This window comes from Lampetra fluviatilis, chromosome 33 (genome assembly GCF_964198595.1).
Source record: "Lampetra fluviatilis chromosome 33, kcLamFluv1.1, whole genome shotgun sequence".
Taxonomy (NCBI): Eukaryota; Metazoa; Chordata; class Hyperoartia; order Petromyzontiformes; family Petromyzontidae; genus Lampetra; species Lampetra fluviatilis.
The window spans coordinates 4886445-4912096 of record NC_136307.1 but is presented as its reverse complement, the minus strand read 5'-3'; the positions used below and the strand labels follow the sequence as shown (position 1 = coordinate 4912096).

The window sequence follows — 25652 nt, the reverse complement described above, 5'->3', positions numbered from 1 at the left end:
CGTTTGCGATCGTGTGCAGAGGTAATTCAAATACTGGTCAGAAAAGTCGATATTCTTGGCTGACGGTCTAAAACATTAATTTGTATGTGGATACCGTAGTGGAGTTCTGCATACATTTTCTTGCACCCACAATGTTCCACAATGCATGTTTTACGTGTATTTTCTTCCATTCAACAGGGCACCATAGTTTATGTGGATTTATCTTGGCAGTAACATCTGGTGATACAACAGCATTTGTTCATACTTGATTTGGAGCTTTCGTGACCGCAGGAATTATTTTTTGTTCCTTTCGGTAAAGTCACGTAGAAAGAAAATAAACGAAACGTCATATTCTATTATTTAATTTAATTTCTTTATACGTGACTTTACCGAAAGAACCAAAAAGCATTTCTATTATTGGTTCTTTCGGTAAAGTCACGTAGAAGGGAAATAATAAAATAATATTAATATAAAACAAAAAAATTCTCACGACGTTTCGACTGCTACACAAGCAATCATCATCAGGTGTGAAATCCACAGCAAGAAAATAAATCATCATCAGGTATGAAATCACACAGCTGATGATGATTGCTTGTGTTGCAGTCGAAACGTCATGAGAATTTTAATTATTTTATATATATTATTTTATTATTTCCCTTCTTCGTGACTTTACCGAAAGAACCAAGAATATGAATCCCTGCAGTCACGAAAGCTTTAAATAAAAATTCTAAAAGTATGTGTTCAACAATCCTGACTCTAAACCCGTGTCGAGCTCGCTCGCTCAAACGAATTCTGTTTGGCGATATTGGTCTGCAAAGTCAATAAATCAGCTGACGGGCTAAAATAAATCCAAGTATAAACACATTTAGAGCGGCGCTATTGACGATATTGAAGAGTGTGGAGTTTCACCCCACGCCTTGGTAGAGCGATACGCTGCCTCTCAATGAGTCAATAGGAAAACCAATTTACTTTGCTGCCCGCTGATTCGAAACACCACCAACTAAACTACCACCCATGACTTCTGAAAATTAGAGCATCAATCGACAACACCAACAACAATAATACATAATTACAAAATCGATCAATAACGCGTTAGTTGCCCCCCAAAAATATTCAAGCATGCTGTTAGAAATTAAAAAAAACGTATTAAGACTCCGAATCAGGTGTGCGGGTGAATAAAAGCCCAGTCCCACGTGGCCCCGCCGGTCCCCCCTTGCCAACCAGCAATGGCCGCGCCCTGTACCCGCCATGCCGCCGCTCTCGCGTTGGGCCTCAGGTCGCTGCTTCTCTGCGCTCGTCGCTACCCCCGCGGGCCCCGTCTCGGCTGGGGCGGCGTGCGGGGCGGCATGGGCCTCGGCGTAGGCCTCAGCTCGGCTCCCGGGTGCAGCCGGCGACGCTGGGCGCACACCAGCGCGTGGAGTGCAAGCGGCGTCAGGGGCCAGGCCGAGGTGGCGCTTGGAACTCGGTTCGTGCTGCTGCTGCTGTGGTCACCGGCTGCTGTCACCGGCTGCTGTCATACCTGCTGCTACTGCTGCTGCTCGTGTTGCTGTTGCTGCTACCCACTGGTGCTGTCGCTGTTTTTGTTGTTACTTCTGCTGCTTGTACTACTACTACCGCTGCTACTACTGCTTCTACCTACCGCTGTTTTCGCATCTCTTGCTCTGTTGATGCTTCTGTTGCTGCTATCTGCTGTTACCTGCATATGCTGCTGCGTGGCTTTCTTGTACTGCTTCTACTCTCGCCGCTTGTGCAGTGGTTCCTGCTATTCTTGCTGCTCCTTGATGGTCCTGTTTTTGTATCTCTCGTTGTACTGCTATTGCTGTAGACATCCCTGTCAAAGCGACCGCTGCTTCTACTATTGATACTGCTTTTCTGTTGCTGCTTCTGTTGGTGCTGTCGTCCCCACTTCTCATTATCCTCACTTCTCATTATCCTTCCCTGTCCTACCATCCTCATTCCTCACTGCACCGCGGCAGTCGAAAATGTGATGTCTCAGATGGAGACCTTTCTGTTGCTGACCAGCAAGCTTCTGTTTGTGATCGGCAGTCGTGCCTTTTGTGTTTTTAATTCAGTCCTATATCAGCGATTTTGTGTGTCATTTCTGGTCACAGGAAGCTTAAGATCTCTACGGGGAAGTTGGCGAGGTTCGCAGATGGATGCGCTATCGTTCAGGTAAAATCTCAGTGTCGCCTCTGACGCCACGAAGAACCGGGCGCGCACAAGAAAATGGCACGGAATGAACTGCGTGCCCAGTAAAGTGACAGTTCTTCTGTTCTCCGCGTGTTGAACGTTGCGTTTCTGTGTTCCCTCTTGCGTGTAGCTCGGGGAAACGGCGGTGATGGTGACGGCTGTCAGCAAGGCCAAGGCGGCCACAGTGCAGTTCATGCCGCTGGTGGTGAGTGTCGTATTCGAATAAATGTACATACTTGTATATAGCCAAATGTGTCAATCCACTACTGGATTGTCATGCGGTTCATGGGGATTATTTGACCATGCTTCACAATGTTGGTCAGGCGCATAGCGTAGGTATTGGAAGCGGAGAAGTATGAAAAATATATATTTGCAGTGCCTTCTGCTGCTTACAATGTAGTAACTGGATTGATAATCTGTTTGCATATACTGTAGTGGTCACCTATCCTATCACAATTCATGCTCAACTCATTAGCTTCTAAGATCTGACAAGATCGAGCACATTGGAGATGGTTTGGCAATCGGCACGCCTCTTCATTATTTGTTCATTATCGACTTGTTTAAAACTCTTGACACAGCAATTGCTTTTAATAATTCCAGTTGAATTCATTTTACAAGCCGAAGCATCGCTTGGCTTTCAAGACTCCATTTCGGAAGGTTCTTGATTGATGATACATTTTTCCGCATTGTGGAGATAGGTATTAGTGTAACAGTGCATTGCTTCAATTATTAAAATCGATCCTTACGCTTGTGACACATGCGTAGAATCATTGATTTACATTCCCCTACCAATGTATAATCTGATTTCATGAACATGAATCTGTTCTTCTGTGGTGCAGGTCGACTACAAGCAGAAGGCCGCGGCTGCTGGGAGAATACCCACAAACCACCTCCGGCGAGAGCTCGGGACCACCGACTTGGAGATCCTGACGAGCCGAGTCATCGGTATGACAGCCAGGCCCAGCACCTTGCTGTGCCAGTCCTCGGTGACCACTGACAGTGGCGACAAGTCATATTGTATATACAGAAACCCTTTTATCTGTTGCTAAACTAGCGGTGATTCCTGTTATTCGTGACACCTATTATCTGCGGGCCCTTATCCTTTCTTCGACTTTTCCCACAAGTCTTAGTGGAACGTCATTCTATTATCCGCGCTTTTAAGAGCGGTAGCGTGAGTGCTCACGTCTACACCTTCCCATAACTGAGGCGAATCGGGGTGACTGCCGCGGGGGGGGGGGGGGGGGGCCGTGCTTCGACGTCGCGGTGTCCGATGTAATACTTGCGGTTTATTTTTAAGGCGTCCGGGGGGGGGGGGGGGGGGGGGACCCACAGAGTGTTGTTATTTTTTTTCCCCCGGGCATATAGTTTGGATACTTTACGGGCCTTTGTCAATCCACTGCTGGATGAAGGCCTCCCCTAAAATAAACAAATCAAACTGGAACGTTATAAGCAAGACCAGTTTGTTACTGTTTTTATTCCTAATTGTGTGTTTGTTATCGCTGTGTTACAGATCGGTCCATCAGGCCTCTCTTCCCGGCTGGATATTTTTACGACACGCAGGTGTGTGCGGAATCGTGGCAGAAAATCTGTCACGTGCACCTTGTGTGCATTCATAGGTGTGACTTCAGTTGTAATTCTGTGACGTCATCTTCAGGGGCTGTTCTTTGACATAGGGTGATGCACTTCTCGCTGCAAGGGTTCCAAGTGGACATGTATTCCTCTTGACTTAAAGCTTTCGTGACTGCAGAAATACATATTCTATGGGTCTTTCGGTAAAGCCACGTAGATAGAAAAATAAAAAAATATCACGACGTTTCGATTGCAACACAAGCAATCATCTTCCGGTGAAAAAATACAGCTGTATTTGTAAAAATCATTTTTCTATCTACGTGGCTTTACCAAAAGACCCATAGAATATGTATTCCTCTCACAACGTGACACCGACGGCACGATTTGAATATAATTGGGAAAAAATTAAGATAGGATATTTTTGGGAACTGTTCCTGCATCGTGCGTCTCCGTTTCCTTCACTTCAGGTTATTTGCAACCTCCTGTCGGTGGACGGGGTTAATGACCCCGAAGTTCTCGCCATCAATGGAGGTAAATCCATCCTCTTGAGATTTACGCTCAAGCCATCCCTTGATTATTCCACAAAGACTATCATTTTTACGAGACGAGAAGGGGTCAAGGTGCTTGTGGCGGAAGGGCCTTTATGAGAGGGAGCCCTTGATAGCCTCTCTAGAATGTATCTTGGCCTACTCTTCAACGCTGGCCAGTCCACTAACTGGAGAGTAAACAATGCTACATTTTACCCAGAAAAAAAAACTCGCCGAGTGCCAAACTCTTGCAAGTGGATTCCGCGTTGACATATCAGGCCAATTTAATTTTGTGAGTGTTTGGCTTCATGTGAGAGGAAACTGGAGTACCTGGAGAAAATATAATCCTGCATAAGAGGAGATGTCATTCAAAGCTGTGCATAGCTCGCTTAAATCCATTGCTCTGCTGTGATTCCATGGCCACCTATTATCATTTGTGTGTTTGTTGATTTAAAAAAATATATTTCTACTCCTTTCAAGTTTTGTTGAAAGTGTTAATGCATTAGCTCGGTCCGTTCGTCAACATCTCTGTAATGGGGGGGGGGGGGGGTGGGCGCCACAACTCGTGTAAATATGATCCAATAATATGATCCAAATGTGACCAAAACTTGTGTATTATTAGAGACTCTTCCTATAGAAAACCACGATCCAGTTGAAGCGTTATCCGAGCTCTGTTGACTTTATGCAGCCTACGAACGTCCTTTTTTCTGCACGCCTGGCGCTACCATTATTAACGCTAATTAAACACTCCCAAGGACAGACGCATGTTGTCATGCTTTAAAGTGTGTGTGCATATGCATGATTTTTCTTCCTCGTTTAACTTATTTACAATCGCTTTTGTCGCTTGGTGTTGCAGCGTCAGCAGCGTTGGCACTCTCTGACATCCCGTGGGACGGACCCGTGGGTAAGTAAACTGGGATCGGTTCAGATCCGTAAAACACTGGGAAGTGGGATTTTTGTGAAAGGCAATGAGTCGCTTGGGTAAAGTTATGGCAGTCGTTACCAGCGGCACAATTACTGCGAGCAGCTTATGGCAATATTTTAGAGCGTTTGCGTAGAGTGGTGGCGTTCTGTCTATCTGCTAAAAACAGAATTGTTTAAAATTTGTTTGAATACCAGTTTAATCCTTTCAAGAAATCCATGTGGACAATAGTCATCATTGTCTGCTGCTGCCTTGTGCCAACTCCGGTATTTCCGTAAGATGTTTGGCCTCTGACCAAATTACCCAGAATGCACCCGATTTCATCAGATCTCAAACGCCCAGGTGGCTTTAACTTGGCTAGTGCTTGGATGGGCAACAACCGTGAACATCGCCTATTAATGTCTGTTGGGGAGGTTACGTTATGGTCATCAGAGGGCAGCGCAGGATTATAAATTGTTGTACTGTACTTCTATGCCCCCACATCTATGCTCCCCGCCTTCAACTCGCCCTGACCAGCGTGGGTGAAGTACGGTCAAATAATCTCCATGACCGGCATAGCATAGCGGGCAGTAGATTGACAACAGAGCACCGCGTGTATAGAGTGAGGCATCTCTACACGTGCTCCCCCATTGCCCCTCCCCCCCAGGTGCGGTGCGCGTGGGCATCGTGAACGGAGACGTGGTCATCAACCCAACGCGGCGTGAGCTGACCCAGAGTTCGCTCAACATGATCGTCACGGGTGGGGTCAGCAGCTCTGTGGGTGAGTCCCTTGCGGCTCGTTGCGTTAGACACCAGCTCAGCGTGGCTCCCTCTGACTCTGCTTAACACTATGTGGCTCAGTGGGATTGGAGTATTTGGCTGCTGCTATACATTTCCACAAGATAAGACACTTTGTTGAGCTGTCATTTGTCGCCAGGTCGCTTCTGAAAAAGAGCTATATAGCTCAGTGGGCCTTACCTGCCGAAATAAAACATCGTTTAGTTTTAGTTTATTGAGCACGTAGGTTTTCATGGCCACCACAACCGCGGTCTTCGGTGCTAGTCCACGTGTTGAGCATTTCTTCTCGCAAGATATTGCCAGGCGCCACAGCTGGGCACCTTCAACTCCCGAAGTTGCCCGTTGTGGGGCATTGGCGAAGAGCACATTTGGATCACCCTGATTGGCTGTGGCTTAGCGTGGCTTCCCGTGGCTCGGCTCAACTCTCGGCTCAACTCTCGGCAACCTCGGGGGTGACTGCGCGTTTCTCGGTGCAGTGATGCTGGAGGCCGCGGCCGAGGACGTCCTGCAGCAAGACCTGTGCCACGCCATCAAGGTCGGCGTGAAGCACACCACGCAGGTGGTGCTCGCCATCCAGCAACTGGCACGACAGCACGGGCGCGCCAAGCGCACGCCGCAGAAGCTGTGGGTCCCCCGCGCCGACATGGTGGAGAGGGCCAGGCAGTGAGTGACGCCTCCATCGTCGCCACTGCTGCCACCACTGCCTCTTTCTCTCTGGCACCATCCGGCTCATTGGCACCGTGGTCGCGATTGCTCATGCTGGGTTTGGCTGCCGGCGCTTCATAATTGCTCGTGCCAGCGTGGCTGTGTTGAGTGCGTTGTTTAATTTAGGTTTTTCCGGATCGCAGGTTGGCATCAAAGGAGGTTTACGCGATATTTACAGACTACACCCACGACAAGGTGAGCGCTATCGTTGTCATGTTATTGATAATACGATATTGATTTTTTTTATTAAGTATCAAAAAAATCATTGTATTGTGTTCAATAATTCTAAAAAGTTATGTGACCGTTAAATATTTTTATTTAATTTTATTAGATTATGACATTAAAGAGTGAGCTAAAGCAAGGTTAAATAACTACCATGGCCCGCAAGGTGTGGGCAGACCCTTAATCAGCAGTGGATTGACAAAAGGGCTTTGCATGGACATGTTATAAAATTAAAATAAAACAATGCATTTCTTTTTTATGTAAACAAAGCATGAACATTAAACATACGTTCCATTTTTAAAAAAGGGCAAAGATTATGCCAAATTATCCAGAACCTCACTACTGGGTTAGATGCATTACATTGATTCAATTAATTAACCCTATATACATGGAAACATTTGCAAACACCCTAAAAGCTGAGTGTAAAATCATCAACCACACCCAACAAGAACTACAACTGACACAGGCAGCCTGAAAACCTGGATCCGGATCCACTCCGCTGGACCGGATTTGGCCGCCGTTTGACGTCGTGACGTGTGCGCGCGCCGGGTTTGTTCAGATCTCGAGAGACGAGGCCGTCAACAAACTCCGCCTGGAGACCGAGGAGCAGCTGCGTGGTGAGAAAACAGTGACGGGAGTCGACGTCACGGTCGCCGTGACGACTGCCGCGCCGACGAAGATGGTTACACCAGCTAACACGGCGGAGGGGGTACCCCCACGGGCCCGCTAGCCAGACGCAGCCTGCAGCTTCGTTTCATGCGGCCCGTGGGACACGCAGACGCATCCTGCTTCGAAACGGCCCAGAGTCGATAATTATCGACTTTTATAATTATAATTATCGAACAATGCAGGCATCTAAGGCGGCACTAATTGGGTGCTAGAAGTGGGAATATTTTCGAGCCGTCCCCCACGCGTGCTTCTAATTTTACCGCACTCACGTTTCTTTCTTAGGGCCGCTGGAAGTATTCATGTGTTCATGTGTAGTCCGGCTCAAGCACATGGTGGGTTACGTTGATTCATTAACTGAGAAACAAGGACAGAGTATCGACCGAGCTGGGTACGTAGCTCGATTGGTGTTGCAATAAGTAAAAACATTTCTCGGTCACTTGAATTATTCCAGCTACAGATGCGTGCTCGCCCAAGGGGCTTTCACCTCCCCGTGTGTTACGTAAGCGTTTTCATTATTTTTTTTTTACAGCGTCGTTCACGGATGCTGAGCATTATGACATCATCGAGGCCTTCAACGTGATCACCAAGGAGGTTTTCCGAGGACTTATTCTCAACGAATACAAGAGGTGACTTGCTGGACTATGGAGTTTTGTTTTTGCATAAAAATCTCATTCATTCATCTGTCCGTTCTGACACCCATTCATGAACCGTCATTAATTCGTCCGTTCTTTCTGTCATTCCTTGCGTGTAATTGTTGTCATTGTAACCGTCACCGTTCGCTCTTGCTCTGCCACCTTCACTTTTACAGATGCACGTGTACTAAACAACAGAAACTTGCCGTGCGAGACGGAAACACGCGTTGAATATAAACCACTCGAAGTACATTCCGTAAAACTAGTTTAACGCAAAAATTAGTCGGAGTATTATCATATGCAATGTGTATTCAAGTAAAATATGGAAAAGCCATATCTATGAAATAACGGAACCGACAATAGATATTTCCTCAGGAGTTTGCCTTGAACCTTCACGAATAAACTGGTTTCCAGCTTAGTTTCAAAGGGATTAAGGGGGGGGGGAGCGGTGATGCAGTAGTTAGCGCACCGATTTGCAAACCCAGCAGCCAGGGTTTGTTTGATTTGAGACCGTGGCTATCGTCAGTGGTGAGTGATATTGTAACTGGTCCTGACCCATACTTTTCCAGCATGGGGAAGTATGGTCAACAGAGGGCTATACAGCTACATACAAGGTTGTACTGCACTTTTTGTACTCCCGTTATCTATCCCTTCCCGCGCTTTCATCAACCCACACGAACCAGCGTGGTGAAGTATGGTCAAATAAACCCCCGTTACCCTCACGGTGTGTTGACGCCTTCATCCAGCAGTGGATTCACACAATGGGCCGTACGTATAGGTTTGCAATACCAACAAAACAATCGGCAGTAAGCGTAGTTTTCCATTTTGAGTCTTGAGACTCGGTCACGACCGTGCAGAAATCATCATTATCATCAACCTCGGTCAGCCCACTGCTGGAGAGAAGGCCTCTCCCAATCCTAATAACTATCATCGAGAGCGGTGGAGTAAGGGTGCACAACGGGCCCGACTGCGTTGCGTTCGGAATGTTTTTTTGTGGCCGGCGCGGGGGCCCCTGACTGACGACGGGTGCCGGGCGGCGCAGGTGCGACGGCCGGGAGCTGTCGGCCCTGCGCGACATCGCGTGCGAGGTCGACCTCTACCGGCCCCTGCACGGCTCGGCGCTGTTCCAGCGTGGCCAGACGCAGGTGCGCGCGCGCGCGCACGCACGCGCCCACGCACACTCTGAATCGGATCAGAATCTTTATTTGTACTGGAGGAATCCGATGAGCTGTAAAGCTCTGTTTTTATGGATGTCCAGTAGGGGGCGAGTCAGAAAGTTGCAACAACAAACAGTACGAACACACGATAGGCGTGCAAAGTATAGGAAACGTAGGCAAATCACACAAACAAAAAACGTTTCATTTTACCAGGTAAGGCTCGCTGAGCTGTTAACTTTTTTTTTCAGAAGCGACCTGGCCACAAATGCTAGCCTAGCTAAATGGATTATTGCGTGGAAATGAATAGTAGCCAAATAATCTAAACACTCGCGTGTCTGTTCCACATACAGACTCAAACAAATATAAAGTTCCCCCCCATAACCTCAACAGACTGCTGCGGAAAGTACTGTTAGCAAGCTCGTAGAAAAAGGGCACGGCGCACGAGGGGGTGGCGTGGGTAACACTACGCCCGGCCGCCATCATCTCCCCAGTGGTGCTGTTTACGCACAGCACCAGGTCCTCATTTAAGGCTGAGTCAACCTAGTTGAGGCCCCAGGACTTGTTCAGATATTCGTCACTGATGTTGGCCTTGAGAGGGAATCTAACTCGGGCCGCCGTGTTCGTAGCTTGGTGCTCTAACCACTACACTATTGCTCCCCACATGGGACACATACAGGGGCGCACTCTTGCAGACAAGCATATGCACTTGTGCACATGTACTCACACACTCGCACAATGCAGACTCCCGCACACACATGCACACTCGCACATAATGCGGCCACGCGTGCACATGAACACACACACGCAGATATCCCCACACGATGCAGATGTACGTACACAAGCACACGTGCACACATTGGAGACTCACGTGTACGTACGCGCACACACACACACGTGCACATATGCCTGTGTGTGCAAAGATACACTTGATATCCTCTCCAGCCCACATTGTTTTATTTGTTCAGTCTGGTTAAATTATTCTGTTTTTTTTATTATGTAACCTGGCAGTGGCAGGTTACATAATAGTCCCGCACATTTTTTAAAGGTCATGAGTTAAAATTCTGGAATGGTGGTTATTGGCTTGGGGCCCCATCACTCCTTTTGGGGGCCCAATCCGTTTGTTGAGTGGCTATGATTTTTTGCCGCCAGTTCAGGGCCGCCGCCACCGCCCCCCCCCCCCCCCCGTGGAGGCGAGCACGGCCCAAATGTTCGTTCGGGCCAGAGGAGGGGGTGGTATGGACGCATTTGGAGTAGAATTCCCACGTCTAATGGGCCATTAACTTTTGTGCAGCAAATTGCTGAGGGTAATTAGCCAGAGTCGCATTTTGTGAATCGGCTGAAACGTTTCTCTGCTGGCAATCCACGTGATTGCTGGTGGTTAATGACGACGCATTGGCCAGTGTGTGAATCGGGCCTGGTGGAGGGGGGGTGGTGGTGGGGGAGGCGTTTCGGTCGTTGTGTGAAGACATGAATCTGATCACCAGAGAGGGGGTTTTAAACAAAAATCATCGTTGTGTTGTCTTGTTGAACTTGTGTATTTTTTTTGTCTTTTTCTTAAACTTATTTTTTATTGCAATTGTGCTGTCCGCCATTCTGTCACGGAGACGAGAAAGCGTCCATTCAGAAGTGTTGCTGAGTGGCATGTCACCTCGTGAATTGGCCCGCGCAAGGAAATATCATAGAGTGACTTCTGGGAGGCCCCTTCAAGTGACTCTTTGTTACCCACAACACTGAGGGGTCGCTGCGATTATCCGCAAGCCCTGCTACGGATAAATGTGCATCGCACGACAGTCAAACGGACACTTAAAAATAATCTGGCATCTTGAATTTAGCCAAAAAAATTGTGAAAAAGTTAATTTCATGTGTGTTTATTTTTACGCAGTAATGTGTGACTGAGCTGAGACCACAAACTCACTACTCTTGACAATATGGTTTAATCACGGGTGGCAGAAGCCAGGATGCTGAACCCAGACTGTCGGTGTTGCCGGCTCGATGTTCTCTCCGCGGAGCCACCTCTCACCCTTCCGTGTGTCGTCGTGCCGACCGCGCGCAGGTCCTGTGCTCGGTGACATTCGACTCCATGGAGTCGGCGCTCAAAACCGACCGCATCGCTGCGCTTGGCAGGTGGGAGATATCGCTGCGAGGTTTGATTCGAGACGGAGACAAAGATCCTCCGTAATAGCCTTAATAAACTGCTGGCAAGTGCTGTTAGCGAGTAGCACCTATGAAGGCCAGAACGGCACACGAGGGGGTGGGTGTCCAGCACCACACCTTTATCTCCCTAGTGGTGATGTTTAAACACTGCACCAGCTAATCATTTGAGGCTGAGTGGACCTGTCACTCGGAGTTCAATTCCTGGCCACGGCTAACATCGGTGGCAAGCAATCTGAACCCGTCCTGGTCCCTGTTACGCTAACCCGCACTGACCAGAGATGGTGAAGTATAGTCGAAAAAACCCCATGGCGGACACAGCGTGGGGGAGGTCTTCATCCAGCCGTGGATTGACAGAGCTGTACATTATTGTTTTTATTCTTATCATCGTTCAATTAAGATGTTGATTTGTCTTTTGTGTTCCAGCGGGGTGAAGGATAGAAACTTCATGCTTCATTACGAGGTGCGTATTCATTTAATTTATACAAAACTGACTGCAATCACTTAACTTGTACAGTTGACCAGACACTTATCTGACGCATGTTCGTACAACTAACCCTACACAACAACAAATCCTGTGGCATTTAAATGCGACTGCATCTCAAGACATGCAGATCCATCCCTTTTGTCAATGGGATCAAAGCAGAATGAGAACAAATCGTCTGGTCTCCCCTGGAGGCACGGATCACCTAAGAAATAGTCAACTTTAAACTAATGGTCAATACGTCTGCCATCATAAACCTGGTGGCATGCAGCCCTGCCACAGTGCTGAGATATTAACTACCTCACCTGGTATCCAGGAAGTCGCGGGTCAATCCCGACCCTGACGACTGCTGTATATTTGGAGTTTGCGTGTTTTCCCCATGGTTGCGTGAATTTTTCTCCGGGTCCTTCAGTCTTTGCCTCCACATTTAGAAACATGCGTTTAAGATTATTTGGCTGCTATAAATTTCCACATTATAAGCCACTTCGTTGAGCTATCATTTGTGGCCAGGTCACTTCTAAAAAAGAGCGAAATTGCTCAGTGGGCCTTACGTGGTAAAATAAAAAATTGTTTAGTTTAGTTTAACATGACCTCAGTCTGTCTGCGTCAATCACTGGGAACATTTTTCAGTACTCGGCACACCGCGTCCAGTGTGCCTCTCGCTATGGCTACGGCTGGTAGACGTGTGTGCCTATTCGGTCTACCAGCCAGCCGGATAATTGTCAGTGGGATAGTAAGCCCTGCTGATATCAATACAAACATTAAGTAGCTCGCTTTAAACGGTTGGCAACGATCGCCACCTTCTGGAGAGAGCTACGTGGCATTTGTTTACGCTTAACCGTGTCTCTCCCGGCAGTTCCCTCCATACGCCACCAACGAGATCGGCCGAGTGAGCGGACTGAACCGGAGAGAGCTGGGCCACGGTGCGCCAACACGGCAGCCACAGTCATACCCGTAGCAGTAACAACTACAACAACAATAGTTAGCAGCCTTAGTAGTATTCATAGCAGCAGTAACAGCAACAGGAGCAACAACAACAGCAGGAGTAACACCAACGTAATAGTAATACCAGCAGTAGTAACAACAGTAGTTGTAGCAATATCGGTAGCAGTATTGTCAAAAGCAATAACAGCAGTTGAAGCAGCAGGAACAGAAGCAAAAGCAGCAGCAGCAGCATTAACAACAGCCATGACAGCAGTAGCAGCAGGAGTAGCAGTTTGCAGCAGTATGGGTGGCAGTAGCAGTAACAACAGCAGTAGTAGGAGCAGTAGCAGTGATGTATGTATCTTGAACCTCTTTCGCACCATACGTAGCCAACCATGCTAATCGGAGGTGCGGGGGAAGGACAACAACACAAAAAGCAGTTCTTAAGAAATTAGTTTTCAAAAAAATAGCAGCAGGAGTATCAGCAGCAGCAGGGGCAGCATTAACAGCAGCAGGGGCAGCATTAACAGTAGCAGTAATAGCAGGAGCAGTAATAGCAATAGTCACAACATCAACCATAACAATGGCAGCAAGTCGTAGCAGTCACAGCAGCAGGAACAGTTGCATCAATGATAGCAACTTCAGCAGTGGGAGCATTAGTAGATGCAACAGCAGCAATAGTAGCAGTCCAGTCATACAGCCACGCCCAGATCTACCACCAGATAAATGCGCACGCACAGAGAGTGCCTTGTGAAATGGCATCGCCATGTGGTGAGGGGGTTGCCCTTTGACCCCGTGCGGCTCGTTGGTTCCAGGCGCGCTGGCGGAGAAGGGCCTGCGGCCCGTCATCCCCAAGGACTTCCCCTTCACCATCCGTGTCACGTCCGACGTGTTGGAATCCAACGGTGAGGGGAGGGCCGCGTGACACGGGCAACCTCCCCACCCCTCCTTCCACCCTGGTGGTCCCTGCCCTAGCGAGAACATGAATGGCCACTTTTTCTCCACTGTCGTTTGTTTCAAAATTAGATTCTAATTTTTTTACCCACGTAAAGGTCTGAGCACGTTTTTATGTCGATAAAAAGCCTTCTACCACCCCACACACGGCCAAGCAAATTGGTTTTGTGAGAGTTTGGTTGCGTATCTAAATCTGCCAACTTTCGTTGTGAGAATTGTTCTTCATGTTACCGGTGTGCACAACCAATAACCATTGGCACGTTGAATGCTTGCAGACGTGGTGATTTAATATTGTTCGGCTATGTCGGGTGGTGGAGGGTCCTATGACTCAAATTTGATCAGATCGTTCGACCTCTGAGCCACCGTCACGCCTCCGTTGTGTCCATTTGTCGACGTTTGTCGACGTTTATTTCTAACGTTCCTCGACGCCCGTTGCTCCTCCTCTGCTTGTCCCGTCCAGGCTCGTCCTCCATGGCGTCCGTGTGCGGAGGAAGTCTCGCTCTGATGGACGCAGGTGAGCTTTGGGATAGGAGAGTTGCCCATCGTCCCCCCTGGTCATTGATGAAACCAGTACCACTTTGTTGGAAGTCGGCAGCGGTCATCCTCCTATGGACACTTGTGCTTGCCTTTAAAAAAATTTAATTTTCACCACTGGCTCAGGAACCGCCAAAGGAGATGAGCGCCACCACTCCTCACTATTTTGAGTTGGCACTGTCAGACTTAACAGTGACCAGTAGATATTTTATTTCGTGTGTAACCATTCACCCCTTGCCTGGCGATTTTTCCCATTTCCATGATTCACGGCTATGATTCGATTCCAGGCAGCATAATTTTTGGCCCATTTTTCAAAAATCTCATTGGCGTCGTCTCTTCACTCAAATGTATCATAACCATATCTTTTCTATATACCATTTGCATAAATTATTGGTAATGGCTTCCCACACCTTACGATTGGGTGGCGTGTAAATCATGAGCATAAGGATCGATAGGTCGCTGCTTGCCGAGTTATTGATTTCCCATATTTTATTTCTTTTTCATTTCGTTTCCCCCATATCGGCATCGCTGTTCCTTGGCCACGTTTTCCCTCGCTTTGGCGCCGTACCGTACCGTGCCTCTTGTCTTGCCACGCCAGGCGTGCCGATCTCTAGCGCTGTGGCGGGCGTGGCCGTGGGTCTGGTGGCGAAGATGGACCCAGAGAATCCGCGGGACATCTCGGACTACCGCCTCCTCACCGACATCCTGGTGAGCCCTGCGCGCTCCCCCCACTGCCCCCCGCCCCGCCCTACCCAACCCTGTGCCCCCTGTCCTCGTGACTCTGTGCCACCCTGTGCCCTCCCGACCCCATCCTTTCAACCTCTTCGGGCCTCCAGATGACGGTGCTTTGTCGCACCTGGTCGCAATTTTCCCGTCAACTCCTGTATGTATGTTGAACTTTTTTTTTTTGTACTTCGCCAGCAACGCTAATCGGAGGTGCGGGGGAAGGTCGACAAACTAAACACAAAAAGCACTTCTAAAGAAATTAGTTTTCAATCTAGATGATTTAAAAGTGCACAGCTGCCCAGTGGCTTCCTAATATTGGAAGGAAGAACATTCCAGATAGTCTCCCGATCAGCTAATTCATCCCTTTCCTTGCCGAATGCTTTCTACACCCATTGATTGCAATGTGGCTGTGTGTGTTGATGGGCGCTGTCACTCGCAGGGCATTGAGGACTACTTTGGGGACATGGACTTCAAGCTCGCGGGAACCAAGAAGGGAATCACGGCCCTGCAGGTGAGACCAGCGCACCTGCTCGACCGCCTGCCCGCACACCTTTACACTCGCCATGCACACTCATTTACCCATACACACACACACACACGATCACCCGAACACACATCCACAAGCATGCACATTTGCCCTATATGTAATATTTGCCCTAAATGTAATCATTGCATATGATTTACAACACGACGTGAGGCCTGAATTTCACTGCATTGTTACATGGCTGCTGTGCATGCCCCCTCTGCTTGTCTATCGCTGTGTTCAGGCTGACATTAAGCTGCCAGGAATACCCTTGAAGGTGGTGATGGAAGCCATCCAGCAAGCCACGGGTGAGGGGGCTAGCCATCCTGTTCGCATGGCAGTTACACCGCCGGCACTCCCACTAGCCTGTCGCCACCCTTCCGGGTTGTGATCGTGATTCATTGCTAACACTGTACTCTCGCATGCGTTTGGTGATGAAAGTATTGCGGTACTGATTTTTCAATCAACCATTTTGTTGTATGTGCACGGCACTTTATCGATGCCTCTTAATCCGCTGTTAGATGGGACTTTCCCATGCTGTGGGGGATATATTGGACCATGTTGGGCAGTGGGGGGTTGGTCAAGGCAGGGAGCATAGAAGTGTAGTGCAACAAAGCCTATAAAAGCTGTACTACATTGTGGTTGCCCATCCAAATACTATCTATGCTCCATCCTGCTAAGCTTCAGAGAATTGTTAAGATCGGGTGCATTCTGGAAGATTTCATCAAAGGCCAATTCCCCTTTATTAAGTTACAAATAAAGCTCGTATCTGTGTGTGTGTGCGTTTTCCCTATGTATTATATATGTACCCATTTGTGGGGCAGTGGCGAAGTCGGAGATTCTGCAAATCATGAACAACACCATCGCCAAGCCCAGGCCCAACCGCAAAGAGAGTGGCCCTGTTGTCGGTAAGGTCCCAGCGTCGGCTGTCAACGTCGCTTAGTGCCACGCAAACCTTTATGTAAATCCGGATTTCAGCCAATTGATTTGCTTCAATAGTCACACGTGTGTGATACGTCACATGATGCGAGCGCGCACGTGGGACTAATGTCCCTGCTGTTAGGGACGGCGCACTGTTTCATGCTCGATAAGTGTTCACTGCTTTGGGATGACGGTAAATGCCTCGGATTGGAATGACCGAGACAGACTGAACATTATCAGGCCATCACGTTGTGCGTCTCCTCCATGCGTCTTCAATCGCCACAGTTAAAAGGTGCCCCTTGTATATTAATTAATGAGTGCCGCAACCTTATGGACCGTTAAAAATAAATGATAATTGTAATAAGTCATTACCCATTATCAGTCAAAGGCTGAATGAGAAGGCCACCCCATACTGTGTCAGTTAGGGAGATTTGACCATACTTCGAGGGGTCAATGTAAGTTGGTCAGGACCGGTTTGCATATTCGCCACAGATATTAATATCGTGCCTGGGAATCAAACTCAGGTTGCTGGGTTCATAGTAAAGTACGCCAACTACTGCACCACTCAAATATTTTACATTAATCTTTGTTTCAGACACAATCCAGGTCCCCTTGTCCAAGAGGTCGAGGTTCGTGGGACCCGGTGGGTACAACCTAAACAGACTGCAGGCCGAGACGGGTGAGTTGCCCCATCTTTAGGGTGGCGCAGTGGCGACACTTGCGCCTCACAGCATGAATAGTCTGGGTTTGATTTCCCACTCAGTTTAGAGGGCACCTCTCTGTATGGAGCTTGTCTCTTCTCCCCCTGTTCACATCCGTTTTCTCTGGGTTTTGTGGTTTCCTCACGTAGCTAAAAAAAAAACTTTGTAAATGCTATTATTGGCCAAACATCCCAGTTCTGAAGAGTTACCGACAAATTACTCAATTTGCATTACACATAGTAACATTGCCTCCTTCTGAAAATAAGTCTTGAGATTCAGATTTTCCTGGGTGAATAAGTGTAATGGTAATCATTTTAAATTACAGATGTTTGTTCAGCCACTGCTGGATAGGGCCCCGCCCACACCGTGTGGGTCGCGGGCAATGTTTGACCTTCCTTCACCACGCTGGCCGATGGGCATTGGTGAAGGTGGGAGGATAGAAGTTCAGTTCATCAATGGATTTTTCTGCATTGGCCTTCGTTGCCCACCATGAGCCTTCACATTTATGTATGTAGAACTTCTTTCTCACCGTACGTAGCCAACCGTGCTAATTGGAGGTGCGGGGGAAGGAACCTTAGTTGCCTACCATGTAAGGCACCCAAGGCTCTTTAACAACCTGCTTGTGCATGGTGGACACCCATCTAAACATGACCCGGGCTAATTCCTGCTTGGCTTCAGAGATCTGACGAACTCGGCGATTCTTTATATCTCCCACATTTTAATGGGAGCTTGGTGAACGAGGCTAAAGCGAGCGGCTGGGGGGTCTCCGTGTCTTGCGCGCGACTGCGTCGAGCAGGCGTCACCATCAGCCAGCTGGACGAGGAGTCGTACTCCGTGTTCGCGCCCACGCCCGACGCCATGAACGAAGCGCGCGAGTTCATCGACAACATCTGCAAGGACGACGTGAGCTCTCGCCGCGTTGGGAACGACGGAATTCTTTGCGGTCGTAAATTTACGGACTTGCCTTGCCATTGGTGCATAACATTGACTTGCCCCCCCCCCCACCCCTGTTGCAATCTTTCAATGGATTGTTGCGATTCGACATTTGGATAATTTCAGAACTTTGTTGTCTTTGGTGTACTATAGCCATGTGACATTTTGTCCCCAATCGCAATTTGATTGTGGCGATTTGACATCAATCGCAATGGTAAATTAAGAACATGCGTTTGCATCGATGTGTAATAGTTGTGACATTTTCCCCTCTCCGTTTTTCGATAAATTGACACAGGCCGCTTATATATATTTCTTTAATTACTGCGATGTTTCTATTTCAGAGCTTGTGGAATCTATTGGCTGCAGGGTTTACAGGACCCAATCGTATATAACCTATACAAATTGCTAAGTAATTGATTCCCGCAATACGGTTCAATGGATCGTGAGTGTCCAGGAAATTGAACTCTAGTGTCGCCGGGTTCATGGCGCAACGTGCCACCCAGTAAACTGTATCGCATTGCATGTAACTCATATCCGGAGGAGTGCTGGTTCGACCAAGGGGTCGGCAATATCTCAAAGAAGAGGAGCCATTTTTTTGTCTTTGCCAAAATAGTTCGAGAGCCGCATCACACGCAGAGCTACTTGTACACAAACACAGCAGCATGTATACAGCATATGACAAACAAATTCTGGCTTAAACAGAATAGGTGATGGAATAAACTGTCTTTCGCTTTTGACCCCCTTAGTTATTCTTTCTCAAAAATGTACATTTTGTCGTCACGAAGACATTCCATCGTGACCCATTCCCTGTCATATTTAATAAATTGCTAATTATCTTTGCATTAAATTATGTTTAAGAATAAAAAAAAACGACTGCCTGCAAGGGTCAGCCAAAGAGCCGCAAGGGGGGGGAGCCATAGAGCCACAGGGAGGCAGCCAATGAGCTGCAAGGGGGGCAGCCAGAGCCGCCGCAGGTTGCCGACCCCTGGCTTATACCGTGGCACAGAAATTGCTTAATGATCGATAACGGTCTCCAGAAACAGACGATGAGCCGTTTGCGACGGTGGAGCGAGGTGCTTGTTTTGTCGCTGCTCGCAGGTCTCGATCTCGTGGCTCACGGTTTGCGATTCCTCCCGCAGCAGGAGCAGCGGCTCGAGTTTGGTGCCGTCTACACGGCAACCATCGCGGAGATCAGGTGCGTTGCTCCCGTGGCCGTGGTCTATGTGGTGTACAGAATCGGCGCTGAATTGAGCGCTAGTTGAACTCTGACTGGATAAAATTAGTTTATTTTGAACGCTCAATTGCTGATCTGCACATTAATAAACAGTTTTGAGTTGGATACATTTTATAGTCAGGTGAGCTCATAACTTTCAAAGAACATTTGGGTCAAACATAGAATTCTCGTAATTGTCTGTTGAAAGGTCAACGATAGCCTTTTACAAAGCCTTAATACATTAATTATTCGCGATAATACTAGTTAAGCATACACATTCAACTTAGTGTTGTGGGAATTTTTTTTAAATTAAGTGTTAAGGTATAGGTGAACGCTATTTAAATTCATAGCAAACAACATACAATGTAATTTGTGTTGGCCAAACATCCCAATGTAGCAGGAACCCTCCTTAAAACGAGTCTTCGGATGGGGTAAATAAGCAAGTTACTATAGTGACCAATTAACAAATGTAATTTTATGTTTAAATTCTGACGTAGAAGGAATAGTTATGAAAATATAAAAGAGTTGGAATATTATTCTATTTTTGAGGTGCATCATGGCAGAAAGAACACTTCCCAAATGTTGTATTTACTCTTGGAACATGACTAAACATCCAGTACGAACATTCGTGCTCGTTTGGCACTGTTTTTCCAATCGTAGCCTGACCATCGCTCTCTTCCACTCTCATCGCCACAGGGATTCCGGTGTGATGGTGAAACTGTACCCCAACATGACTCCCGTGCTTCTGCACAACTCCCAGCTTGACCAGAGACGGGTGCGTTCAGCGATCTTTGCGTACAAATGTATTATTTTTACACCGTTAATATATTTTTTGCATTTTACCAAATGACAAATGGGCGCATTGGGCCAGGTCGATGCGGGGATGGGTGAGTGACGATCAGGGCTTACCAGCTGTGTGGGGATTGCGAGGTGGTCAGAAATTGGCAGTGTCGCGTGTCACTCGCTTGCGTGCATGGATTGTCTTCGCGCACTCCGGTTTCCTCCCACGCAATTCCAATCAACATCACAATGGAGGGCAGGACCAGCCAGAATTAAATAATCGCGAGACCCAGTGAATCTTTGCAGAGCAAATGCAGGTCATTATTATTTACTATTACGAACGTCTTGGACCGTGGCGGGAAGTGAATTGCGGTGCTCGACTTTGTCGGTGAAAGTTGGTGTTATTATTGTGCACTGCGCGTGTGTGTGTGTGCAGATACAGCATCCCAGTGCGCTCAACCTTGAGGTGGGACAGCAGATTCAGGTGAGCCCTGTTCTCCTCTTGTCTTGGCACTCTGGTTTCCTCTGACGTGAAGCCAAACGCTCTTTAATAATTAATTGACCAAACTTCCAGGTGCAGGACCTTCCTGAATAATTTTTTTGAGATTAAGCGAGGATTTAAGGAGACATAAAGGCTCCCACTGTTCTCACCCAGCAGTGTTAATGGGTTCACCACAGTCGATCGGCAGTGTGATGGGGTAAATTGTGGGTACTCCTATTTCTTCAAAGCCCTCAGGCCAGCGTGGAAGAGTCAGCCAAAATACCCTCCAGAGGGATCATCTAGAGCTCCCTATAGACAGGGCCCTTCTGCCATCAATGGCATTTTTTATTTTTTTTATTTCATTTTTTACCTACGTGACTTTACCGAAAGAACTAAGAGTATGAATCCTTGCAGTCACGAAAGCTTCAAATCTAGAAAAATCTAGAATTAAAGACATTGCAGATTTGCACATTTTTATGTTTTAATGAAGCTTCAAACTCATGATGGAGAGCCCTCGACACACAGCCTCGGTGTGTATCTACAAAAGCCGTTGGATTTTTGGGGTTGCGTCTTCTAGTGAGTGCGGCCCTTCCGATGGTCATGCCACCGTAGAACCCTGACCTTGTCTCACATTCCGGCAGGTGAAGTATTTTGGGAGGGACCCAACGGACGGCCGCATGCGTCTCTCACGCAAGGTGCTCATGGCGATGGGCTCCCAAACTCCCGCGAAGACGCTCGGAGACCGCCAGTCCATCTCCATGACCGGAGACAGGCCCCTGGCCATGCAGGCTGACAAGTAGCGCTGCCGAGCCCCTCCCCCCGCACTGCGGTGTTACATCATGGGACTGGTGGCCAAATGTGGTCACAGCAGAATAATTGAAACCTCATGTTGCTCTTCCTTGTCAAACTCATTCGCCTGGAGTCCACTCTTCTCTTGCCGCTGGATATGTGGGCATCAACCTTCGTCCTCGACCGTCTCTGTCAAAAAAATATTCTGCATGAATATCTGATTTCTACAGCAGATTCAGCCTGGAGTAAAAATATTGCTTTTTTCATCGCGCACTTAATGGACTGTTATCCCCAGTCAAGAATGTTGGGACTGCCGGGGTCAGAATGATTGTTTCCTGCCAAGTTGTGATTTATTGGTTGGTTGTGGACTTGCGAAGGTGATTGTAAAACCTGTTGTGGCCTCTGGAATGGTTTTTGAGCTCTGAGGGTGTCCGTTCCTGCACATCAGAATCTTTATTGAGACTGGAGCAATCTGATGAGCTATGAAGCTCTTTTTCACATGTCCAGTATGTCCACATACTTTATTTGGTCAAGAAAATAATATGGGTTAACGTTCTTGTTGCCGGTGGTCGTGTTAGCTTGTCGCTCAGTATTTTAATAAAGAATATACTCTGTACATATATCAACTGAAATTACAAAGGAATGTGAATGAAATTGTTATATATCAACAGCTTGCGGGGTTTGTGTGTATGTGTGTTTATTAAAGATATTGGTTATTTCACGACTTGGATTTGAGGCTGAAAGCTTGTATGTGGTAGTTATGTTTGCGATTCAACTACGTGAGATTTGTGTAGCAGTGTACATTTAATGCTTCCGGTTGAAGCGTTATTGAGTGAACCGCACATTGTTTTATAGTTACTTTGTGCATTTGGATAAATGGTCTTGGTTGCCTCATAAATGGTTTATGTGGCAGTCTTCACTTGTTTGTTGCTGTACGGGAAGAACCAATAAATTAATGTCGCACTTGTTCCCATCTGAACTATAAAATCCGTGAATTTATTTGCACGGTAAGAGATACTCTAATATGTTATAAACTGCACATGGATTTATTAGTTACATAATGTGTACTGATTCGTAATTGTTCATGTACCAAACGTGTCTTTTTAAATGTCACGGTTCAAATCTTTATTGTTAAATTACCACATTGCTAATGTTGCAAATGTTTGTCACGTTTCTGCTGTCAAGGCACATTGGTCTGAAATGTTAACTTGTTTTGGAGATTTCAGTTGTGAAACGGTGTTAGAAATTAGATTAAATCAGGGTGTACCATGGAGCACTGTGGGGGGAGAATTTTGTGTACACTGCTGTTGTGGATGAGGTGTTGTGACATATTTTTTTCAAAAGTGGTCAACACTTGAATAAAACAATTATTCATAATGTTTGCGACATGTTCAGTACAATTGTTGCTATTCTTATCAGTGCTGTATTTTACACATGATGGACCGATTCATCGGGGCATGTCTACTTTAACTGGAAAAATTATGATTTTATCTTGTGTTCAAGCCATCCCAGCTATAATCTGGTTCAAAGTGAGCTCATTGAATGAAAAAAAACCACACTGACCACACAAATAAACCCCAATCACTCAGACCAAGAGGAACACCCAAAACCCATTTCACCCAATATCCCTCGGTCACCGCAAGGGCCACGCTGATGACCAACCTAAACCTCTCCACCCAAATCACACTGACAACCTCAATAATGTTAAGCCACACGGACCACACTGGTCACAGAGAATACCCCAGCCACTCGGTACATCAACCAGCCACAGGAGCTTATAAGCCTGGAACTGGCTAATCCACGAGACTGGCTATATCAAGGGATGTGAGAGATGGAATTCAATATGTTTGATATTTACTACCAGTTTTTTACTTGCTGAAAACGTAGAATCGGCATTATTGCCATGAGAACGTGAGAAACACGCTGAATGAGTGAGGCCCAGATGCATGACTTGTGAACTTTGCCCTGTAATTACACCAGCCAGTCAAGGCCACACTGGTCACCCCAGCCACTTAATGTTTGTCCCATAGAACATCACATGTCTCTCGTCTTCTCTTTCACATCTTTTTTTTTGCAGAAGGGCCGCATTTCCGGACCCTATGAGACGCATTCCAAAATGTACTCGTGGCCACAACGCATGGTGGTAACGCGGTCACTTCGCTCGTGGCTGACTGTGCTGTGGTGTGTGGAGTGTTGAATTTAGAAACGTGGGTGTGTGTGACCGCTCCAGGAGGACCCGTGTCTGCCTCTGCTGCCAGGGAGCAAGTGCAGATATATATTTTTAAATCCTTTATATTAAGTTCACTTGCTTGCGCGCTTACGACCGTGCAAATCTTTCGGTCGTTTTTTAACCCACTTCCCGTGATCCAATCGAGCTGACATTTTGCACACAGACTCGTTGTGCGTGACAATTTCTTTTCGTGAAAAAAATTTCCAAAATTTTCCACTTTATAGGAAAATTTTTTTTTCATATTTAATTTAAAATACCAATGTGATAAAAATGAAACTCTTACTCAAGAAAAACAGAAATGAATAATAAAATAAAACCGATGCCACGCATATAAAGGATTTATAGTGAAAAACTTTGTTTTTACGGGTTAATTTTTGCTGTCTCAAATACAAAAGTTATAAAATCCACTTCTTATTTATCGTGCTTTGTGACATGTTGATTGCGGGCCTGCAGTTTGGCCTCCACGGTTTTCTTGTCTTCGATGATGAATTAAGAAACATTTCCAGGAAGGTGTTTATTTTTGCAACCAGCCTAAGGGATGACATCAGACACTCCAGTCATCTGTGCATCCCATTTAGTTCAGTCACCCAAAGTCACTAAGCCCACACCGTATCCCTCATTCACCCCCAGCCATTTTTGACAACTGCTGAAGGCTTTAAAGTTGTCAAACGAACCTCAAAACGTGGCTAGATGTTGCTTGTTACACCTGAAGTCAACAACACTTGTCAACACAGTATGAAACATAGTAACCTCATACAGAATCCTAAATGCATAGCCATACACACGACGAAATGTGCACGACCTCAGTTTTAGAAATGTGCGGTACCGTATTTGTCACCACGAGTTTGAAAACAAACTTCGTCGTGAGACAAACCCATAAATCTCGCCAAAAAACTCCCTCCCTTCCGTGACCTTTTTAAAATTCCTTCCTTAACATTGTGGTTAACCAACTCCTCTCGAGTTATATATTTCTGTGTTGCCTGCCGGTGTTACTTGAATTGTGCGTGGTTTGAGTGTTGCTCTCCTCCGATGCGTTTGCAATTCAGCGTTTGTAGTGTTTAAGGGTTATTGGCCGTCACTTTGTTTTACACGTACGGTGTGAAAGAAGTGCAACATATAGTGCACACATACACCAAGGTCCTCCCGCGGCTCACCCTTATACAGCAGCTTAAGGTCTGAACATTTCTCACCCACGCGAAAACAAACAAATCACACAGCGACAAAATCTTGAAGTTGGCAATATTGAGGCCCCAATCATTCCCAGTGCAGGGGGGCTCCATTTGCCTACCCCAAACCCCATTTCCCCCCGTTAACCATCCAGTTGTGCCCCCCTTAGCCACCCCATTGTGCCCATCACTGACCACCCCGCCGTGCCCCCCGTTAGCAACCCCGTCGTGCCCCCCCCCCCCCCCGTTGACCAACCCCGTCGTGCACCCCCCCTCCCCCCCGTTGACCAACCCCCCCAACCCCCCCCCCCCCCGTTGACCAACCCCGTCTTGTCCCCCCCCTCCCCCCGTTGACCAACCCCGTCGTGCACCCCCCCTCCCCCCCGTTGACCAACCCCCCCAACCCCGTCGTGCCCCCCCCCCCCCCCGTTGACCAATCCCGTCGTGCCCCCCCCCCCCATTGACCAACCCCGTCGTGCACCTCCCCCCCCCCCCGTTGACCAACCCCGTCGTGCCCACCCCCCCCCCCCCCGTTGACCAACCCCGTCGTGCACCCCCCCATTGACCAACCCCGTCGTGCACCTCCCCCCCCCCCCGTTGACCAACCCCGTCGTGCCCACCCCCCCCCCCCCGTTGACCAACCCCGTCGTGCACCCCCCCATTGACCAACCCCGTCGTGCACCTCCCCCCCCCCCCGTTGACCAACCCCGTCGTGCCCACCCCCCCCCCCCCCGTTGACCAACCCCGTCGTGCACCCCCCCGTTGATCAACCCCGTCGTGCCCCCCCCCCGTT

The 25652-nt window shown here is 47.6% G+C and overlaps 1 protein-coding gene across 1 annotated transcript; it reads left to right on the top strand.

Moving 5' to 3' along the window:
- The first annotated feature begins 1167 nt into the window (after positions 1-1167).
- PNPT1 (polyribonucleotide nucleotidyltransferase 1) lies at positions 1168-22844 on the top strand. The gene is made up of 28 exons (XM_078871863.1): positions 1168-1444; positions 2091-2151; positions 2300-2374; positions 3009-3114; positions 3680-3729; positions 4206-4269; positions 5122-5169; positions 5834-5947; positions 6441-6627; positions 6813-6864; positions 7451-7508; positions 8090-8186; positions 9235-9337; positions 11403-11473; positions 11927-11963; positions 12841-12907; positions 13724-13813; positions 14323-14376; positions 14995-15104; positions 15562-15633; positions 15890-15953; positions 16470-16553; positions 17162-17245; positions 18064-18170; positions 19340-19395; positions 20110-20188; positions 20630-20677; positions 21316-22844. Exons 1-28 carry the CDS (start codon positions 1206-1208, stop codon positions 21472-21474), a joined length of 2436 nt encoding a protein of 811 aa, XP_078727989.1. The 5' UTR covers positions 1168-1205; the 3' UTR covers positions 21475-22844.
- Positions 22845-25652: the final 2808 nt, after the last annotated feature.